The 18,995-nt window shown below is 39.5% G+C and overlaps 1 protein-coding gene across 4 annotated transcripts in view; it reads left to right on the top strand.

Annotated features, from left to right (window-relative positions):
* The window catches only part of cdkal1 (CDK5 regulatory subunit associated protein 1-like 1), a 225,970-nt gene that overhangs the window by 59,019 nt on the left and 147,956 nt on the right, over positions 1 to 18,995 (top strand). For all 4 annotated transcript variants that reach the window (XM_037074091.1, XM_037074092.1, XM_037074093.1 and 1 more), the window contains exons 5-7: positions 5,779 to 5,875; positions 10,317 to 10,365; positions 16,325 to 16,445. In XM_037074091.1, coding sequence (XP_036929986.1) covers positions 5,779 to 5,875; positions 10,317 to 10,365; positions 16,325 to 16,445 — 267 coding nt within the window. The remainder of the gene's footprint in view (positions 1 to 5,778; positions 5,876 to 10,316; positions 10,366 to 16,324; positions 16,446 to 18,995) is intronic.

Below are 18,995 nucleotides of genomic sequence, written 5' to 3'. Positions count from 1 at the left end.
ATTGTTGTGTGATTAAGCTAACAGTGACATTCAGTTTTTATTATTTTTAGGATTTCTGTTTTGGTTTGTGGTTCACATTTTGTAAAAGATTTCCTGGACAAATTGGACAAATTCTGGTCAACTATTATCTGTTAATTGAACTTAAAAACTATCGACAGTGACTGCTTATGCTGTGCATCATCAATCCATAGTGTCAGGACAATCTCGGAGAGGAATCATCACCAGAATCACTTACTCCAACTTTAAATAGGATTTGTAATGTGCTTAATTACCCCAAAACGGAAGCCCTGAATTTTACAATAAGAATGAAATGGTAGTAATATCAAAACGACAGGAAATTTTGTCAGTTAATATTTTCTACAATTTCCTTATCCAAACTAACTTAATCTTAGACAGGATTTATCAATAAAATCCAGCTACTGATATATGTACTGTACATATTCAGTTGGATAGATACTGGAATTATCAGTCAGCCAGACAGAGCAGAGTGGTGTAGCTGTGTGTTGCTGTAGAAGTGAACTGTATTAGATAATAATTGGACACTTGTACCACATTAGAAGGTTACTGTTAAAACTGTCCATTAACATATAGAGGGATCAATTGGATTTTGACACTCAACTGACTCTCCCTCTGCTTCATCTGTCATGTTTTCCTGCCTTTTATCTTCTCCTAACATCCTGTATTTCCTGTTTTACACTCACCTGTGTCATTTCCTCCCTCCTCCCTTTTTTTTTTTACATGTATAAAGATGTTCTTTTGACAGTTTCTTGTCAATCACTTGCACGTCTCTTCCTCTTCCTCCTCTCTCACAGCTCCATCTCCAAGAGGCCCCTGGTCTAGTGTATTAACAGCTTTCATTTAGTTGAGCTTGAGTTAAGTCAGATCCCACAGGCCCAGAGTTAGCTGCTGTTTTATTTATACTGTTTGTATTTTGACAGTTGTTTTAGTAAAGTTTGCCAGTACATTTATTCACAGAGGAGAGGAAGCATTCCCTGTCAGAGTAACAAAGTGTGTTTTCCCCAAATTCATTCAGTCCAGGCTGTCAGTCAGGGATGGAGATACTGTACATAGCCTGCTGTGAGGGAGAAAACATGCAGCAAAATAAATATGGAAAAATGAATAAAACATTAAACAAATACACATACATACAGTATAGTACCCTCTGTAGATCAAAAGTAAGTTACTAACGTAATATATGTGGAATTTAAATTGAGACAGTGACAATCCCAAGACAGCATTGTTATAAGTTTGTGGAAGTGAAAAAAAATGTGAAGTGGAAGATTAAATACATTTGGGCTGTCTCTCTCACTTGCTTTATCACACTCTCACACACTCTTGCACACACCAACTCACATCTTAATTACTGAGGCTTGATGGGTACTTAACCTTGCCCCTTGCTGCTTATGCTAATGCAGAGAGGTCAGGAGTGTGCTGATTGGCTGGCTCGCTGTCAACTCAGCCAGAAAACTGTCGGAGTGCAGATGAGAGGATGAGGGAGGAGAGGAGCAAGGACAGGGGAAGTATGGATGTAATGAGAATAAATCAGTTATGCTAGATTGAATTGCAATGCACTCTTTTTGCTGTAGAATGAAAAATGGCCAATTGAAATAAGCTGAATCAAGACAATAGTTGGTATTTAAACATTTTTTCTAACAGGGATGGTTCATAGAATCAGGTCATTGTGTTTAGAAGCACACAGCTAATCAGGCTGCCTATATGTACATCTCAGTTGCACAACCTGTCCTCACTACTCTTTACCAGTATGACCTCATCCTTTAAGCAACGTGTTTGTTAAGGAGCATATGGCTGACTCTGTGTGTGTGTTTGTGTGTGTGTGTGTGTAATGAGCTCATCCTCTACCCCCCTATGTAGATATCTGTAAGGAGCTGAGGGTGTTTGGCAGCAAGAGTAGTCATTGAAAGGACAGACACGCATGTACACACACACACACACACACACACACACACACACACACACACACACACACACACACACACACACACACACAGCTCACATCTGCTTGTCTTTTTGGCCTTGGATGTTTCTCCAAAACAGGCAGAAAAATTAGATGAGGTTCAAGGTATTTGTACCTAAATGTTTGTCCCCATGTCTACTCAAATTAAAATGACATATTGGATATATGTTTCTTTTGCAGTTAGGTCGTTACCATTACTGGAAACTTAATTACAATGAACATAACTACATAAGACAAAAACACCACTTAATGTTCAATGTTTTTTTATATTTTGTGGCAGAATGTGAGAACGTCAGCATTGTGGCTCATATATAGAGCGATGGCACTATATTTTAATTGCAGTCATGTAAATGTTTCTATATGAGCCATAATCTGCAATGGAAGTGCTCCTCTATCACTTCAAGTTTTGTGGGGAGAAAGTTGAAGAGGCCCCTATATAGGTCATGCAGTGTGGTACATCTTAATGCCTAGAGTTATTTTAATGTCATATTTGCAGCAAGGGGCTTCTCCAAGTCAACCTGATCAATTCAGTTGGACATTTAGTCCGGTCTAATTTGACTGATTCACTGTGTCCACTCAGCTGTCAAAAACCAGTATGTACAGCACAGCCCTCCCTACCATACATCCATACCACAGAGGTCATACATGTATGCATAGACTACTGTCGGCTTTTGCCATTGCAGTCTGTGACCATTATTATGTGTCTATACAGTATGTTCAGAGCACGTGGGTGTTCGGACCCTGTGTGTGTGTGTGTGTGTGTGTGTGTGTGTGTGTGTGTGTGTGTGTGTGTGTGTGTGTGTGTGTGTGTGTGTGTGTGTGTGTGTGTGTGTGTGTGTGTGTGTGTGTGTGTGTGTGTGTGTGTGTGTGGTCTTGAGGCTATGGAGAGCAGTAACGCAGAGTTGACAGGGGGCCGTAGAGATTTAGGGCGAGGTGCCAAGGAAACATGTGTGCGCATGCATCCACATGCGCGTGCACACACGTACACACACCACGTACTCTGGTCTCGGGGGGCATCTGCTCTGGTCCGGGTCACTGGCAGTGAGCGCTCGGTTGGGCTCAAAAGTATCACCACGGCAACCGCATCGCATAATCCCATTCCATCTCATCCCATCCACGAACTGTGTGCGACGTGATTGGCCTGTTCCCCCTGGGGCGCTGAGGCGACGGCTCAGGCGCTGTCTGCTTACTCTCTGTGTCAGCTATGGCTCCGAGTCTGTGGGCGGGGAGCGAGTAGCGCATTAAAGGAACGTTTGGTGCATTTTGGCAGGAGACGGTGTGAATTATGCAGACGCACCCCTACTGTGTGTGTGTGTGTGTGTGTGTTTGTGTGTGTGTGTAGTGACGCCAATGGGAGTCCTTCATGAGGGGATGTGTAGAGAACAAGCTACTCCAAGCGGACATTATCCCTTTTTCTTGTCTTCCAGTGTCTCACCTCACCCAGTCTTCAAAGTTAACGTCCATCCATCTTTAATTTACCAGCATCATTGTATACTTCTGCTACATTCGTCCTTGCATTAGCTTGTTTTCAAGGTCTGTTTTCACTGGAAAAGACAGTAACAGTGGCATGGATAGTATTTGTTACCTTCAATAATAAAGGCAAAAGGTCAGTGAATAAAACCAGTGAATTTATATGCACAGTGGAAATGCGCACTTCTAAAGATCAATAGTAGTGCAGTTTGTCTGAATGTGCTGTTAAAACAGTTTGCTGTGAGGCATCATATCCAACAGACTTTCTTCTTTCTTCATGTTTCATCTTTTTTTGGCATCTTAAGTAATTTGTTTGTACTTGCTCAACACTTGTACGCCGATAAAGAGTTAGATTGAGAAGTGAAGATGAGAAGAGTCACTAAAATAGCTCTGAATAATACAAACAGCTCTGAATAGTCAAAATAATGATTAAAAACAACTTCATTTCTGCCTTTATCTCCCTTCCCGTCATGTCTCCACTCATGTCTCACCAACTTTAGCTTTCATCTATCCCTACCTTCCTCATTCACGACAGTGTAAGCTGACTTTGAATTGAGTTGTCTACCTTCACCTTTCTCTCTCTCTCCCCCCACTCACACACCCCCTCTACCTCTGTCACTCCCTCTTTGTTTTGCTGAAGAATACAAACATAGTCTGCATTAAAACTCAACTGACAGTTTGCATCCAGTTTCATTGCTCCTCCTCTGTCCCCCACCCATAATTCCTCCCTCACTTGCATGCCTTCCCCCTCCATTCCTCCCTCCCTCTCTTGCTCCAGCTGTCAAGAGGCTTCATTATTAAAGATTCATGTTGGAGTCTGGGCAGCTTTTCCAAAAGCTTTTGTCAGACAGACCGAGTGTCTCAAATCTCGCTGTCACTAACTGGAGGTGACATAAAGACTCACATGCACGCAGGCACACACAGTTGAATACACACACACACACACACACACACACACACGCGCACACACACACGCACGCACACACACACACACACACACACACACACACACACACACACACACACACACACACACACTTTCCTTGTGGTTTGCCACACTGTTATGCTATCTGTCCAGCCCTTTTAAATTAAAATTATCTTGAACATGGGATTCATGGTGCTAACTTTAATTTGTAAGAAATAGTCAATGTAAAATGCCTTATCAGTATTTACTCTTTTCTTGCCAGTGACCACCCCAGTTTTGGCTTAGTTATGTTGTTGTCTTCAGATGTCAGACCAATGTGATACATTCACCTTGGTTTTCAGTCATTCAAACTAAAACAATTAAATTCAGTGAATTCTAGGGAGGTTTTACTGATGCTTAATGGCATCGGTTGTTAAAGTGTGGAAGACAAACATTTGTATGAAGTGGTCAGTGGATCACTGCACAGTTCATCTTTGTAGTTTACCATAACGAAATTAGACGGATTTCTTTTTTCTTTTTTTTCTTTTTTTTTTTTTTTTAAAAATCAAAAAGCTGAAGAAGTCCTGTCATAAGTTTCATGTAGCTGACATAACAAACTAAGTTTACACCTTGGGAAGTACCTTGAGTAAATTCTTTTCAGTTATTATGTGGACTTTTCAGGAGTTAATAGCTTACATGCCACCAGGGAAAACAAACCAAGAGGGTCCTTGTATTTGAAAATTTCACAGACAGATACCACAGTTTCACTTTGCCACATGGATCATTACTGACAAACTGTAGGATCCGCTCGTTGATGTGCAACCAACTGACCCTATCCCTTATGAGTCTGTGAAAAGAACCCTTGAGAGTGATATTTTCTTATTCATTTCTTTTTAATACAGATGATAGAAAACACATTCAGTGTCTCCTGATGTATGTTGCTTTCTAGATGTTTTTGTATTTGATACAGGATGCATAAAGTCTCTGTCATTAAAAGCAACTGATATGAGTGTTGTTCAGTCCCATCAAGCCAGTTTGTCTTCATTAATGGCTCAGGAAAACAGATTTTGAAGTACCCTTCAAGTGTTTACCTCAGAAGTTCCATTCTGTCATTGAATATTGCAATTGAACTATGTCCTCTTTTCTTGTGAACCTACCATTTTTCATGAGCACACATAGTTGCAAGTGGAAGTCTGCGATGCATTAGTCATATAGTGGCCAGTACATAACCGTTAATGCTGCTCTTAAGTTTTGAGACGACAGTGAGATAGTGTGTTGCCATCTTTCCGTTAGTCATCATGTTTTTCACTTGGTTAGATTGAATAGTTTTACCTTGGATTGTGGAAGTGGTGCAAAAATTCCTGTTACTTATTATTGTACTAATATTAATCTTCTCTCTTATCACTTCTATTTGCATTTGTTTGTACAGAAAAGCCCAGGACCAGCAGAAAAAAGTGGTAGTAGCAGGTTGTGTTCCCCAGGCTCAGCCACGGATGGATTATCTCAAAGGACTCAGCATCATTGGGGTATGTGTGTATAATTTAAGGAATAATCTGAATAATATTGTTTGACAGACAGACAGACAGACAGACAGACAGACAGACAGACAGACAGACAGACAGACAGACACACACACACACACACACACAAATAGTTTGACCTGTCATTCACCTGGTTGCCAACCTGCTGTGTCTGATCTATACTGGCCTCCCTGCTGCTTGTGGATCAATAGACCTCCCCAGGAGAGGAGAGACCAAGACTGCTAGGTGGAAAGTAGAAAAGGTGGAAGACTATGTGATGGAAGGACTGAGAAGGGTATATAGAATAGGGGAGAGAATATATATATATATATATATATATATATATATATATATATATATATATATATATATATATATATATATATTTTTTTTTTTTTTTTTTTTTTTTATTGATACATGACTGTCCTGCCTTCCATTTGCAAATGGCTCCCTTAAAAGTTATGAGATTTTTGGGGATTTCAAGTGATGTCTAACATTAACTTTTAAAGTCAAAATTATTTATTTTTGAGTGGGAAAATAAAAAGCTAAAAAATGCTGTAGTCAACCCTGACACAATATTACTCGGTAGACCCAGATTTTGCTGTAATAATAGCTTTGAGTCTTTTGGGTTAAGTATCTACCAGAATCACACAATGTTTGAGAGGCATTTTTCCCCAATCGCCTAGATTTGCTCTAGGTTGATCACGCCAGTTGGATCACACAGGGGAGGACAATTCTCAAACAGCGCCACAGTTTCATGATTGTATTCAGATCTTGACTGGGCCGTCATTGAACATTTACCTCTATGTTGTTTAACCATTCCATGTCCAACTGAAAGGCGAACTTTCTTCAGAAATTGTCGAACATCTTAACTTCTCACGACCTTATCATACAAATCAGTTTTATGCAATGATCTGGATATGTTTGACTGGTACACCTTCACTTGGCTCTGTAATGAACTCTGTAGCTCCTGCAGAGTCAATTGATAGTGGCTTCCCTCCTTGCTCAGTGTCAGGTGGTATGGTGCAGCTTTAATTGCTTCACTATTTATCCAACTGTGCCCCCTTGATTATTAATTTTTAGCCTTTTCCTAATTTGTTTGCTTTTCTATGAATTTGTCTCTAACTTCCTTAGAATCGAATTTACAGTCTAATAGATAAGGGGTTATTCACATGAGTCTAATTGTAAGTCAACATGGCAATTAAACATGGAGAATTTCCAATACAGTACAGTAATTTGTTTTCTTACAGAATATTGTATAACATTAAACTAATGTTCCTTAAAAGTAGTTTATTTTAGGGCCAGTCTTTAAAATAAAAATATTACATGAAGAATCTCAATGCATGATTTGTACTTCAGACAAATCTGACAACCTCTAATGGAGTTGAATACTTGTAAGCCACCTGTATACAGTATTATCACTTCCTGCATCTGTTCTTCTCCACACATCAGACCTCCCATTAGAAACGGGATCCTGTGAATAATGTGAAGACCTTATGGCTTTGAGCTCTCACCATAGTCTTGCTTTTGTCACCTTTCCTTTAAAGGTAGCATTTGACAGTCAGTCACGTTAATTTTATGTATGATTCAGGCAGTGAATTGAGAGAACAGAAGGTTAAAGACAACAGACACTTACACACACACACACGCGCACGCACACACACACACACACACACGTGCTGCAGCTAAAATGAGAAAACTCTGTTTACATCATTACATGTTACATAAAACAACTACTTAATTTTCTTTTTATGTTGATACATAAACCCTGCAAAATCATCTCTAGCCAGTAAGTACAATATGTACATATCAAACTGAAGGGACTTATTGAGGTTGAAAATTATTTCTGTATTACTGTCAGTTCAGCCTTAACAGTAATATAGTAATTATATACACATAATAACCTCAGACATGCCAGCATAAATAAACAATGGAAAGTTGTTAAAACATTCCTTTTTAGTTTAGCAATGTGTAAAACGAAGATGTCTGAAATCTCAAATGTACATTTAGAATAATCATATATACATGCATTCTTTTGTTTACTCACTGCTCACAGAGAACCAAGCTTTGTCTTCTACTAATTTCCCCTAATGCTAAATGCATTTGCTTTTGTAAAAACAAACTGCCGCTTTTAAAATGGTGATCAATGAAACAGTCTGGTACCCAATGTCAATTACTGATACTACCTTAATAATGGGTGGGGCCACATCTCAAATGTTTCATTAAATGTCCGTTACCATAAATAATGCAATTCCATTTAAGTAAACATGCCACCATGTAATATAATTACATTTAAATCAAGTGGCATGTATGTATAATACAATTACATTCAGATAAACAGGTTTGTACATGTAATAGCCTTCAGGGGGAGGCAGAAACATCTGGGAAGTTTACCACTGTTGGTCCTTTCATTGTCATGACTAGATTGGATTATGCATCCACACACACACACACACACACACACACACACACACACACACACACACACACACACACACACACACATTCCCCTTGTGCATCCTTGGTAGTTACAATCAGCCACACAATGACAGTGACAGTTGGTGGGTTATGTAAATTAGATGCAAATAACCAGTCCTGAATTTGTATGTAGTGATTGCACTAACGGCTAGATAAGGGTGTAGTTAAAAAAAAAAAAAAAACACACACACAAACGTACTTCCTATTGAATTCTTTCAGTTTAATCGACCCGTGTATCACCTTTTATGTGTGTTTCTGTTGTGTTCCCTGAAGCAGCTGGGAACTGAATGACAGGGTATTGTGTGGAAGGCACACAGACAGTCACGCAAGCCTACAGTGTTTCCTATCTCTGAACTAGACATGTCACATCCTGTATGTGAGACACATCACACACATACACACATGTACACAGTGCTGGCTAGGTAATCTGAGCATTACAGTTGGAAAGCAATGTTTTAAACATGAGAGGCACGAACATCAGTCTTCTTTGCATACAGTACGTATGTTTGCCTTGTATGGGTTACATTAGTGAATATTGTGGGCCAGTTTATGTTATGTCCAATTATGATACACTTCACATTACTGCTTAGTGTAAGTGTATTATGTTACACCAAGTGGCACATCAAAAAAATGAAATGGTTTTGTTGAACAAAAATACTGAAATACTGTTTTTCACTTATATTATATAGTCATAGTCCCTTCTAATTCTTTATCCATTAGGCAACTTTCAGATGTTTCTCACACCATTAGTGTTCTCTCTTAAGATAAAGATACATTTAGTAAATGTCTGTGTAAATGTAAAACTCCACTTGTGTATGTCGAGAGAGTATTTTCCTTTTATGTTAAGGGGGTTAGGGTTAACTTATAATGAAAATAATAATGATAATTTGGTACTTTTTGAGAAAAAGACTTTCTATCGAAACCTAAATCTACTGAAATTGTGTTTTGTTTTTTTTATTTTTTCAACATACATTATTTTTCTTATTCAAACAATACAGGTGAATTAGCAGGGTTCAATAAACCAGAATTGAAAAGTGAGGTCTGAATTCACTTTAAAATGTAAACAATACCTGTCCCATACTGTGAGAGGGGCCACCTGCTGTTGCTCTGAATGAATCCAGATTGCCAGGCCATTAGAAGAAAAAAGGTTTCATCTCAGTGTGTAACATGCATATAACTGCTGCCTTACAAGGCATTGGTGTGTGTTTTAAAGAGGGCTTACTCTGGGTAATGGGCCTGGAGGCATTCAGAAAGTGTTTGAGCACAAACCTCAGAGAATAGAGAAAGTGGGCAAATTAGAGGTGGAAAGGATGTGGTGAGGAAGGAAAGGAGAAATAATGTCAGGATATTTTTTTCTTTCCCTACTACTTGATCTCTCTCCATCCTTCTGTCTCTTGTCTCTGTGCTCATTCACTCTCCTTCACTTCCTCTTCAGATGATTAATAGAAGGTTGGATGACTTGTAAAATCATTTCTGTTCTCAGTGGAATATTCTGTCTTTATTTCTTGCCTCGTTCCCCCTTGCCAGATCTATAGGAGAATGTGTCTGTTGCTTGATAATGACATGATTCTGTTTATTCTGACCTGTTGGATCATCTGTCTGCCTCTCTCTCTCAGTCTTTCTGTTTCTGCCTCTTGGTTCTCTTCCATGAAAACCTACAGCCAGACTGTGTCTTAGTCAATACATAATCTAATTGGTGTTACAGCCACATAGACACTGAGTGGCATTTAGGAAATCTGTATCACTTAATCCTGGCTAGAGCAAACTTGGTGTGATTGTATCTGTTTGTACTTCTTTGTATGTGTGCGTACTGCTTATTGCCTTTGTGTATATTCACATCTCCCCTTTGTTTACGTGTGGGTGTGTGTGTGTGTGTGTTTGTTTGTGTTGTCAATATCAGGTGTTTGACTGCATGGACTTGGTTTGTCGGCATCAATAAACTTTTCCCATGTGTGTGTCCATATTTCAGGTCCAACAAATTGACCGTGTGGTGGAAGTGGTGGACGAGGCCGTTAAAGGTATTTTAACACATGCATACACACACTTGCACAAAAGCACTCGTTGGATGAGTGAATGTGCAGCAATGTATTGATCAGTTAATGCATGAATGAATGAATGAATGAATGAATGAATGAGAGTCTTTTTATTGTTGGGCTGAGAAATTAAGTTTTGAGCTAATAGCTGCATGTATGAATGATATTCAGTAAAGTAGTCTGTCCAGTTGACAGAATGACTTTACTGTCAAGACTAACAATATATCACTTTCTTGTAAAAGGGCACCTAATGAAATAATAACGGTTTGAATTATACTTTCACAACATTTAAAACGCTTGACGCCGAGCCATTATTGCGGTGATGAGGTACCCTTTAGAGTGTAATAGTTTAAGAAAATTCAGGTCTTAAGAGAGGAGTAACTTGATTTTCTGGTAATGACTTAAAGGAGGGAAAATTTCCTGCAACAAGGTCCATACGAAACAGTTTTTTGAATGTCAGTGCTCAGTAAGTTAAATGGTTTTGATTGCCGTTTGTATTTAGAAGCAGGTTGATCAGTGTTGCTTATTGATCCTATCTGTCTTGCTGTCTGAGAAGCTTGTTAAGTAGGCTTTTCTGTCTGAGAAGCTCACTGACAGCGAGATGGACTCACATGGCAGTGATTAGGTCATCCATTTAAACTGTTAGTGAACCGCCACACTTAAGTGTTTAATGAAGGTCAGGCAGAGTTTACAGCATAAGAGTGTCCAGTCAAGCTGTCAAAAAAAATCAATAATTTTTTTTATCCATGCCAGATGTTGATATTTTGCTAACAACAACTTGTATTCCAAGCCCACTGGCAGATCCATAAAAAATTAATTAATGACACCCATGGATACACATCTTTGTAAGGGCATAGAGCCAGATTTAATGTCTCTAAGTGATGTGCAACAAACAAAAACACAAGAACAACTGGTTAATTGAGGAGTTGAATACAGAAAATGTACACAGAGGCCCCCCCACACACAGTAGAACATGTTTTATGCATGTTTCCCATCCTATACGAGCACAGACTTCCACGTGGTCTGTTCTTGGCACCAAAAATAAATAACTGCTATAACGTGTTCTTTATAGGGCTGTTTTGATGACTTTGTTTCTTTATTGGCCTCTAATACTGATCTCCTTGCACTGAGATGATAGTCTGGGATGATACCATTTCACCTGATTCTTTCAGAAGTGATTTAGATTTAGTGTGTGTGTGTCTGTGTGTGTGAGACATAGAAATAGGGGGCAGGAAAAGGTTAGATCGGCTAATGTATCTACTTAGCTACAGATCAGAGGCTATATGGCATCCATATAACCTGATGATCCCTATTTCATCTGTATAAACAAACTGTTTCCGTGTATTAGTGCTGAAAAAATAAATTAGGCCTATGAAGATGGGATTATTGGAAAGGAAGAAGGTGAAAGAAGAAGGTATTGAAGGTATTTTGATGTTTTTTTTTTAATACTAGACCACCTCCAATCTCAAGTGACAAATACAGTCTCTGGAGTAGCTTGTCACTGTCAAGCATCAAAGCTTTTTTTTTTTTTTTTATTTTTTTTTTAAAGAAAGTACTCTTTTGAAACGTTTGCATGAAATTAGAACAAGGAAACACTGATTAGACTGACATTTGAGAAGAATATAAACAGCTTTTTTATTTAAATGTGTAATAACCTGTTATATCTGTTATATAAGACGATAAAGAACAAGCATTACACCCTCCTGTCCCCCCCCCCCCCCCCCCACACACACACACACACACACACACACACACAATCAAAGCAGGGAGCACAACAAGACCTACCACTTACAAGACATCAGACACAGGTCAACAGGTCAATCTTTTAGCTCCCTGCCTCTCTGATCCAACCATCTATCTGGCTATCCTGTACATCTTTCATCTGTGATGTATTTTTTCTATCATCACCAAGCCATCCATCCATCCACTTTTCCATCCATCTACCGTTGCTTGCCCTCTCTCTTTTTCTCTAGCATGTTATAATGGGCCGTTACGAGTGGATAGAAGGATTTATGTTGGTTTGTATTTATGAGGGAGAGAAAAGAACAAAGGAGAGAAAGAGATTTGAAAAAACACAGGAGGGAAAGGAGGAGGGCAGTCAGTAACTAGAAAATGTGATCTCGGGTGATGTGTGTGTCTGTCTATGCGGGGTTTCCCATCACAGCAGTTGGCCTCTCTAAACTGTGTAATTGAGATGACAAATAGGGCAGCATTCTTCAGTTTTCTTCGGCAACTAGAGTTAGCTATTTTATCTCTTGCTTCCCATTCATGGTCCCCTAGGCCCTGAAATTGAATTTGGCTTCAGGCACACTCCTGGAGTGATTCCATGCTGGTAGTGAGATTATTTCTTGAGTCGTTGGTGGCAGTCATATTGACAGGGGTCCTGTGCAGTTTTCAGGGCAGGAGAAAAAAGGATATGTAGGGAATTTCCAAGTTTTACACGAAGGGACAAGTTCACAATTTGGAAAAACATCTAGAAAACCAGCATCATACTGGTAATTGCTTCCTCCTGACATCTGTCAGGAATATGTGTATGCAATTAGGTATTGGTAACTTTATTTTCCCACAGAAAAAGACCCTCAGAATCAAATTCATGATGTCAGCAATCTGCAGAAAAAAAAAATTCAAAACAGATTTACCCACAATCTTTAACCAGCAGGCCTGAGCTCAAGCTCAAGTGACATGGCTGTTTGTTTTCAGGCAGGGAAGCTGCATATCTCCCAAGAAATTGTCCTAGCTCCAAAGTCTATTGTTATTCATATCAAACAGGTAAGGTTTACATTTGGAATGTCCCAATCTGATCTGCAGGATCGGAATCGGGGCCGATATGGGCATTTTTCCACTGATCGGGGAGCTGCAATTTTGAATGTGGACCACATTTTTTTTTACATCAGAGCACAATTTGTGGCAGAACTCAGATGCGCATGTAACATTACTCTGGCAAATCTGTGGATAAATTGTCTGCAGTGTGGAGATCTCTCTCTAAAAGCCAGGAATCTGTGTGCGTGTGTGTGTGTGTGCGCGCGCGTTTGTGTGTGGATGTATGTACGTGTGTGTGTTCCTCAAATATCTCTGCAGATCAGGATCAGACTGACCTGAGAGTTTCAACATGGCTGCTGCTTGGTTCAAGGGTGTGCGATGTCAGATTTGTTTGGACTGCAATGATACCGTTAATAAGTTATTTCATAAATGCTTTACAAATTCCACCAGCATTGTCCACCGGAGCCACCATAGCCACATGTACACCAGAGCCAATCATTGCAGAGCTCAAGCTCACAACACACAACAAGAAACAAGTGGATTTATATCTGCAGCGGCGCAAGCTGGACCAGGATTTTGCCGGTGGTTCGGTCCTGTTCTGTTCTGTGCATCTAAACTGACTGTTGTGGATTAATGAGACTAAACGAGTCCGGACCGGGTCTGAGGAGATCCGGAGATGCAAGGACAACAAAGTGAGATCGGAATCTGTGGATGTTTGTGTGTAGCTAGCTGCTAGCCGCTACCCCACATGGCCCACCTCCCGAGTCGACGGACCTGACAGTCCAAACATGTCAGGCTGTGGCTCCGTCGGAGAGTGTGCTCACCTGTTGTGCGATAAAGTATTATGGGAGTTATAAGCCGTTAAAGTGCACTTTCTTTGATTATAGCACCACCTAGTGGTCGAAATTCACGACAACAATAGATTATGAAATTTTTCATGAGGTGTGATATATATTCCAAATTTGGTGAGTTTTGAGTGAAAAATGTGATCATTCGGGCCAAAAAAGATGTCATTCGAAAAGCGAAAGCAGTCCAATGGCGATATGTAACATCTGCAATACAACCATTTTGCACGGGGGTAACAAAAGAGCTGTATTTAATACTACTTATTTGGTGAGATAAAATATTACAGAGAAGGTAAATAAATTAATCGCTCCGGATAACCAGCTCATCTCCGTGGTAGAGGATCAGGGTTTTCTTCTTCATCTGGAGTTTTTGAATATCCGGTATGTTCTACTATTTTACACTGACTCCACTTTCATGTTAAAACAAGCTGGTATGTGCGCTAGTTTCATACGTCTCATACAACAGAGCATGTACAACAGGCAATCGAGGAGATGCTGAATGTGTGTGAAATAGACAAGCAACAGCTCAGTGTCATTTTACATGATTTCAGGAATATGAAAAACGGAATGGATGATATGGAGGTACCAAGCGTGTGCTGCGTTGCGCAGGTCTGCTGTCACAGTGCAGTGACACAGGCTTGCCTGCTAATACAAGGAAGGTGGTAGGCCAATGTTGCAATAGCACATGCAGAATAAGAAAGAGCGATATGAAAGTATATACTTTGTTTCAACAAAATACAAGAACCCTATTAAGGAACAGCTTGGATGCAGGTACTTTTTTCTTAATGCAGCTGCGTTATCCAGGATAGTAATAGTTAAGGCTATGTTTCTGATCGGGACTCAGTATCGGCATTTACTAAATATTAAAGGACTTGGCTCTGGATCAGGGTAAACAAAACCTGATTGGGACATCCCTAGTTTGCATGCCATGTGTGTTTATTTAGGGTTGAATTAAAACAGCTACTTAATATTACTATTTGGATTAAGTGATCAGTATAATTAAGGTTAAAACAAAAGGCAAATCATTTCCAGTTCCTGTAAAGAGGGAATTCAGCTGACTGAGTTTTTACATAAGGCCTTGAAGCATTGTTCCACCTAGTGTAATTTGTCATCATTAACCTTCCCCTTCTTGCAATTGTTCAGTGTTCTGATAAGGTGATTAAAGCAGCAGTTGAGGAACAGGTGGAACAGTTAGAGGAAAGAACATTTGACCAGGCATGAATTTTAAATCCATGTCTCATGACCAAAGGCAGCCACACAAGCTACAATCCAGACCAAAGCATAGCAGAACGTGCCTCAAGTCTCAGCTGTTTTCGACGAGGGAAGTTTTCTAATTTCCTTGCTTGTACTGGGATATTACGACCAGTCACGCCTCACCGATTGGCTCTTTGTCCTCCTCTGGGGCAGATTGTCATTTTTATCTACCAATTGATAGCCATGCTTCCTGCCCTGAGCCCACCCTCCCAAGAGACCCATGTAAAGCGGATGAAAACAGGAAGACAATTCCATCCCTCAGCGCCTCCATCTCGCACACCTTCTGGCTGGTAGCCTGTTAGGTGGCTAGAGAGTATTGCATCCCATTTCGGCACACCAAAGGCTAGACATCACTTGCTATTGGCCCTTAGACTCAGCAGTGTATTTTCATTTGCTTCTTCACACGCTGTGATATCCACTAAGTCAAGCCAGTTTCAGAGTTGTTACTGTGTGTGCACTTGGTAAAGGATCAGTGAAATAGCCCTCTTTGTTTTGACGATTCTTGTTTTCCTGCTTGTCCTTCATAGATTCTACCTGTATTGTGGACTCAGATTCATTTTTAATTGATTCAAAATGCAGCCAATGCCAGAGGTTGGCCGATTATTCAATTTCCTGCACAGCTAGCCTTAAGTTGTTTCCTTTGACCAAAACCTTAACTGCTCCAAAATGCTTCTCTGTGCCTTCCTGTGTCCTTTTGAAAGCTGAATCACTTGAAAGCTGGATTTCTTTTTGGTATTGTGTTTGTGGGTGAAAGGTTTTATGTAAATATACGTGAGTGTGTGTTTGCACTGTACGTCTGTGTACATGGAAACAGACTACAGAAAGAGGAAGTGCTCCTACCATCCAAACCATGAACTTCTCTTTGTTCTGCTATCTTTATTTTGCTCTATTTGTACTGGCAATACAATTACAAATTACTTTTTTTTTTTTTTTTTTTGGCAATATAAACAGGGCCACTTGTAATTAACTTGAATGTGCTTGTTTCACACATATGCAGCACGTAAACTACAGGAAAAGGTGACAGTGGCAGTTCATGTTTCAGTTTGAAAAAGGATGAATAGTGAAGTTATATTTGTCATTTTCAGGCCACTCAGTTCGTCTGTTGGGTCAGAAGAAAGATGGAGGCCGAAGGCTTGGAGGAGCTAGACTGGACCTGCCCAAGATCAGGAAGAACCCTCTCATTGAAATCATCTCTATTAACACTGGGTAGGATACAGACACAGAGAACATAAAATATTCAGCTTTAACTGTGAATTCAATGTAACTGCCCCCCTGCCATTTAGTTTAGCGCTCTCTCTCTTTGCACAGCCACTTAAACAGAGCCCCTCTGTGTTTCTAATTTTATCAGTTTCACATGGTTTGCATGGTATGTGTGTGTAGTCGCGGTGTTTTCTGCATGTGAGCATATAGTGCTATTTGTTCTTCAAATGTAAATCCAGCAGAAACACATCTGGTGTCTAGCCTCTTGTAACAAAACAGACACAGTTAAATAAAAAGACATCATTCCTTGTCACCTTTCAACATCATAGCTGTGATTTTCTGTATTATCCTGGTTTGTCATCTTTATGTTATTTTGCCAGGCAGTGGATTTGTTAAAGGGTATTTATGTTGCATGATCAGGTGATTATTCATGAATAGAGTAATAAATAAAAGTACAGATGATATTTAAATGCTATAGTAAGATGGAAGTACATGTAGTTGGACTTACCACTAACGTGTGTAACATAGACACCCACATTCACATGTACACACACATTTTTATGGGCTAATTTCATGCTGTTTACCGATCTGTGTGTCGCTAACCCTTGTGCTGTATTCTCAGCGGGCTAGTTAAAAAGGTTACGACAGGCTAATTCCACTGTGCTGGGTCTCCACTGATGATAATCCATCAATCATCCTCCTGCACGCTCTCAGTGCTTACACCCTAATGGCTTGACTCACAAAGCAGGGAAGTAAATAACTTGTAGACACAGCACCAGTGTACTATGAGACTTCAGTTCTCTCTGTTTAAATAAATACTTTTTTGTTCTTGCGCTAATTTGTTCAAGTCCTTTGGCTTTTTAGTAGCTGCCAAGTAAACAACCTTAAAGGTGTAAACATTACATGAGCAACAATACGTCATCTCTTTGTTTGAGCTGGTTGTGTACACGTTTGTTACTGTCAGAAAGGGGGTTTCAACATTTTACTGGAATTTCCCTAATTTCAGCATCACTTTTGTCCATGTAACACAGTGACCCTACAGCAAGAGGCGGTGACCTGTTTTCAGGTCCTGACCTTTTTCTTATTACTGCTCTATCACCAGAGTAGGCTTTTTTTTAAATGAATTTCGGGATTGATGAAGATGCAGTTGATATATTGTAATACTGTGTGGCAACAACATAACTATAGTTCAACATTGTTGCCATAAGTGTCATTCATTTTCTACTTGTTATAGGGTTAGGGTCTGCAAGAATATAGTAGGTTGCAAACCATTGTGGAAGTCTGTTAAAGCAAAATTTATTTCCAACATTATATTTTGTCACCCAAACAAGTTTAACAGCTTGGGTTGTTCTGATGCATGTTTTGACAATATCTCAGATATAGCCTAAAATGTCGGGTTGGGTATGGATGACTACCAGCACGCACTTTTATGTAACAATCTGATGCCACGTAATTAATCAGCTCCAAATCACAACCCTGTTCCTCCCCAGTTTTGTTTTATAAGTCTACCTGCAACATGAGAGCTTTTTGCTAGACAAGTTGCTGATATCAATCAACTGCAAGTGACTTATGTAACATTTACTATTAGTATTAACATTTGTGCTCTTTTAAGAAAGATGATTGATAGAAAGATGTATTGCATTTGTTATCTGTATGTATTTTTTTCATGTTTTACAAAGGGTGTAACCTGAGCCAGGCTTTACAACAATGATAGTAATCATATCATATACATACAGGGTTAGTAGTATACAGTTGTTAAAGTAATTAAAAACATTAAATAACATGTCTGTTGTGACATTGTTACATAATTATTTTCTAAACACATTACCGCCGGCCTTAATTTAAAGAAGCATCTATTTAAAAATGTATGCAGTGCTTTCCTTAGGAGATCATGTTGTCTTAGATGCTTGTAGTCTCCTGAGCTCAGTAGTCTTTATTCCTGACTAAAGCTTCTTAGTCATCTAATGCGACTAGAAACACTGTAAATCCTACCAGTCCAACCATAGTTTTCCAAACATCCTGGCATTTGTGGTCAACACCAAATGTGGTATGTTTAAAAGGGAAAATGTGAGGTTTGTGATTGAAAGAAAATAAAACCTTTTATTAATGCTGCCACAGTGAAGTCAGTTTGGCCAGCACTTTGCAATCTTAATTTTTTGGGAAGGCTTATACACTGCTCCCCTGTAAACCATTACCTTAAACCGCCACCTGTGTCATGTAATTGGTTTATTTCTGGTTTTGTTGTTAGGAATAGCTACAACAGATGCAGACACACATTGTCTTTGGTCCTTTAGACCCTCTGTGTGTCTTTTTGACATTGTTGATAAATGGGTCTCAACTCCTTGTTCCTCTGTTCACTCTGTCTTGGTCACAACTGCTTTACACAGTGTAATTATCTGTATGTATATTTATATGTTCTTGTCTACTTCTCTGTCTGACCATTTTGCTATCTGTCTGATTTCATTGGTCTTCCAGCTTGGATGTGTGCATTTCTGCCTGTCTCCCATTTTCTGAGTTGTGTGTTGTGGTATGTGTGTGCAGATGTCAGTCCCTTGC

This window comes from Acanthopagrus latus, chromosome 17 (assembly GCF_904848185.1).
Source record: "Acanthopagrus latus isolate v.2019 chromosome 17, fAcaLat1.1, whole genome shotgun sequence".
Taxonomy (NCBI): domain Eukaryota; kingdom Metazoa; phylum Chordata; class Actinopteri; order Spariformes; family Sparidae; genus Acanthopagrus; species Acanthopagrus latus.
Note: the sequence above shows the minus strand (reverse complement) of the source record. Positions and strands in the feature narration are given on the sequence as shown.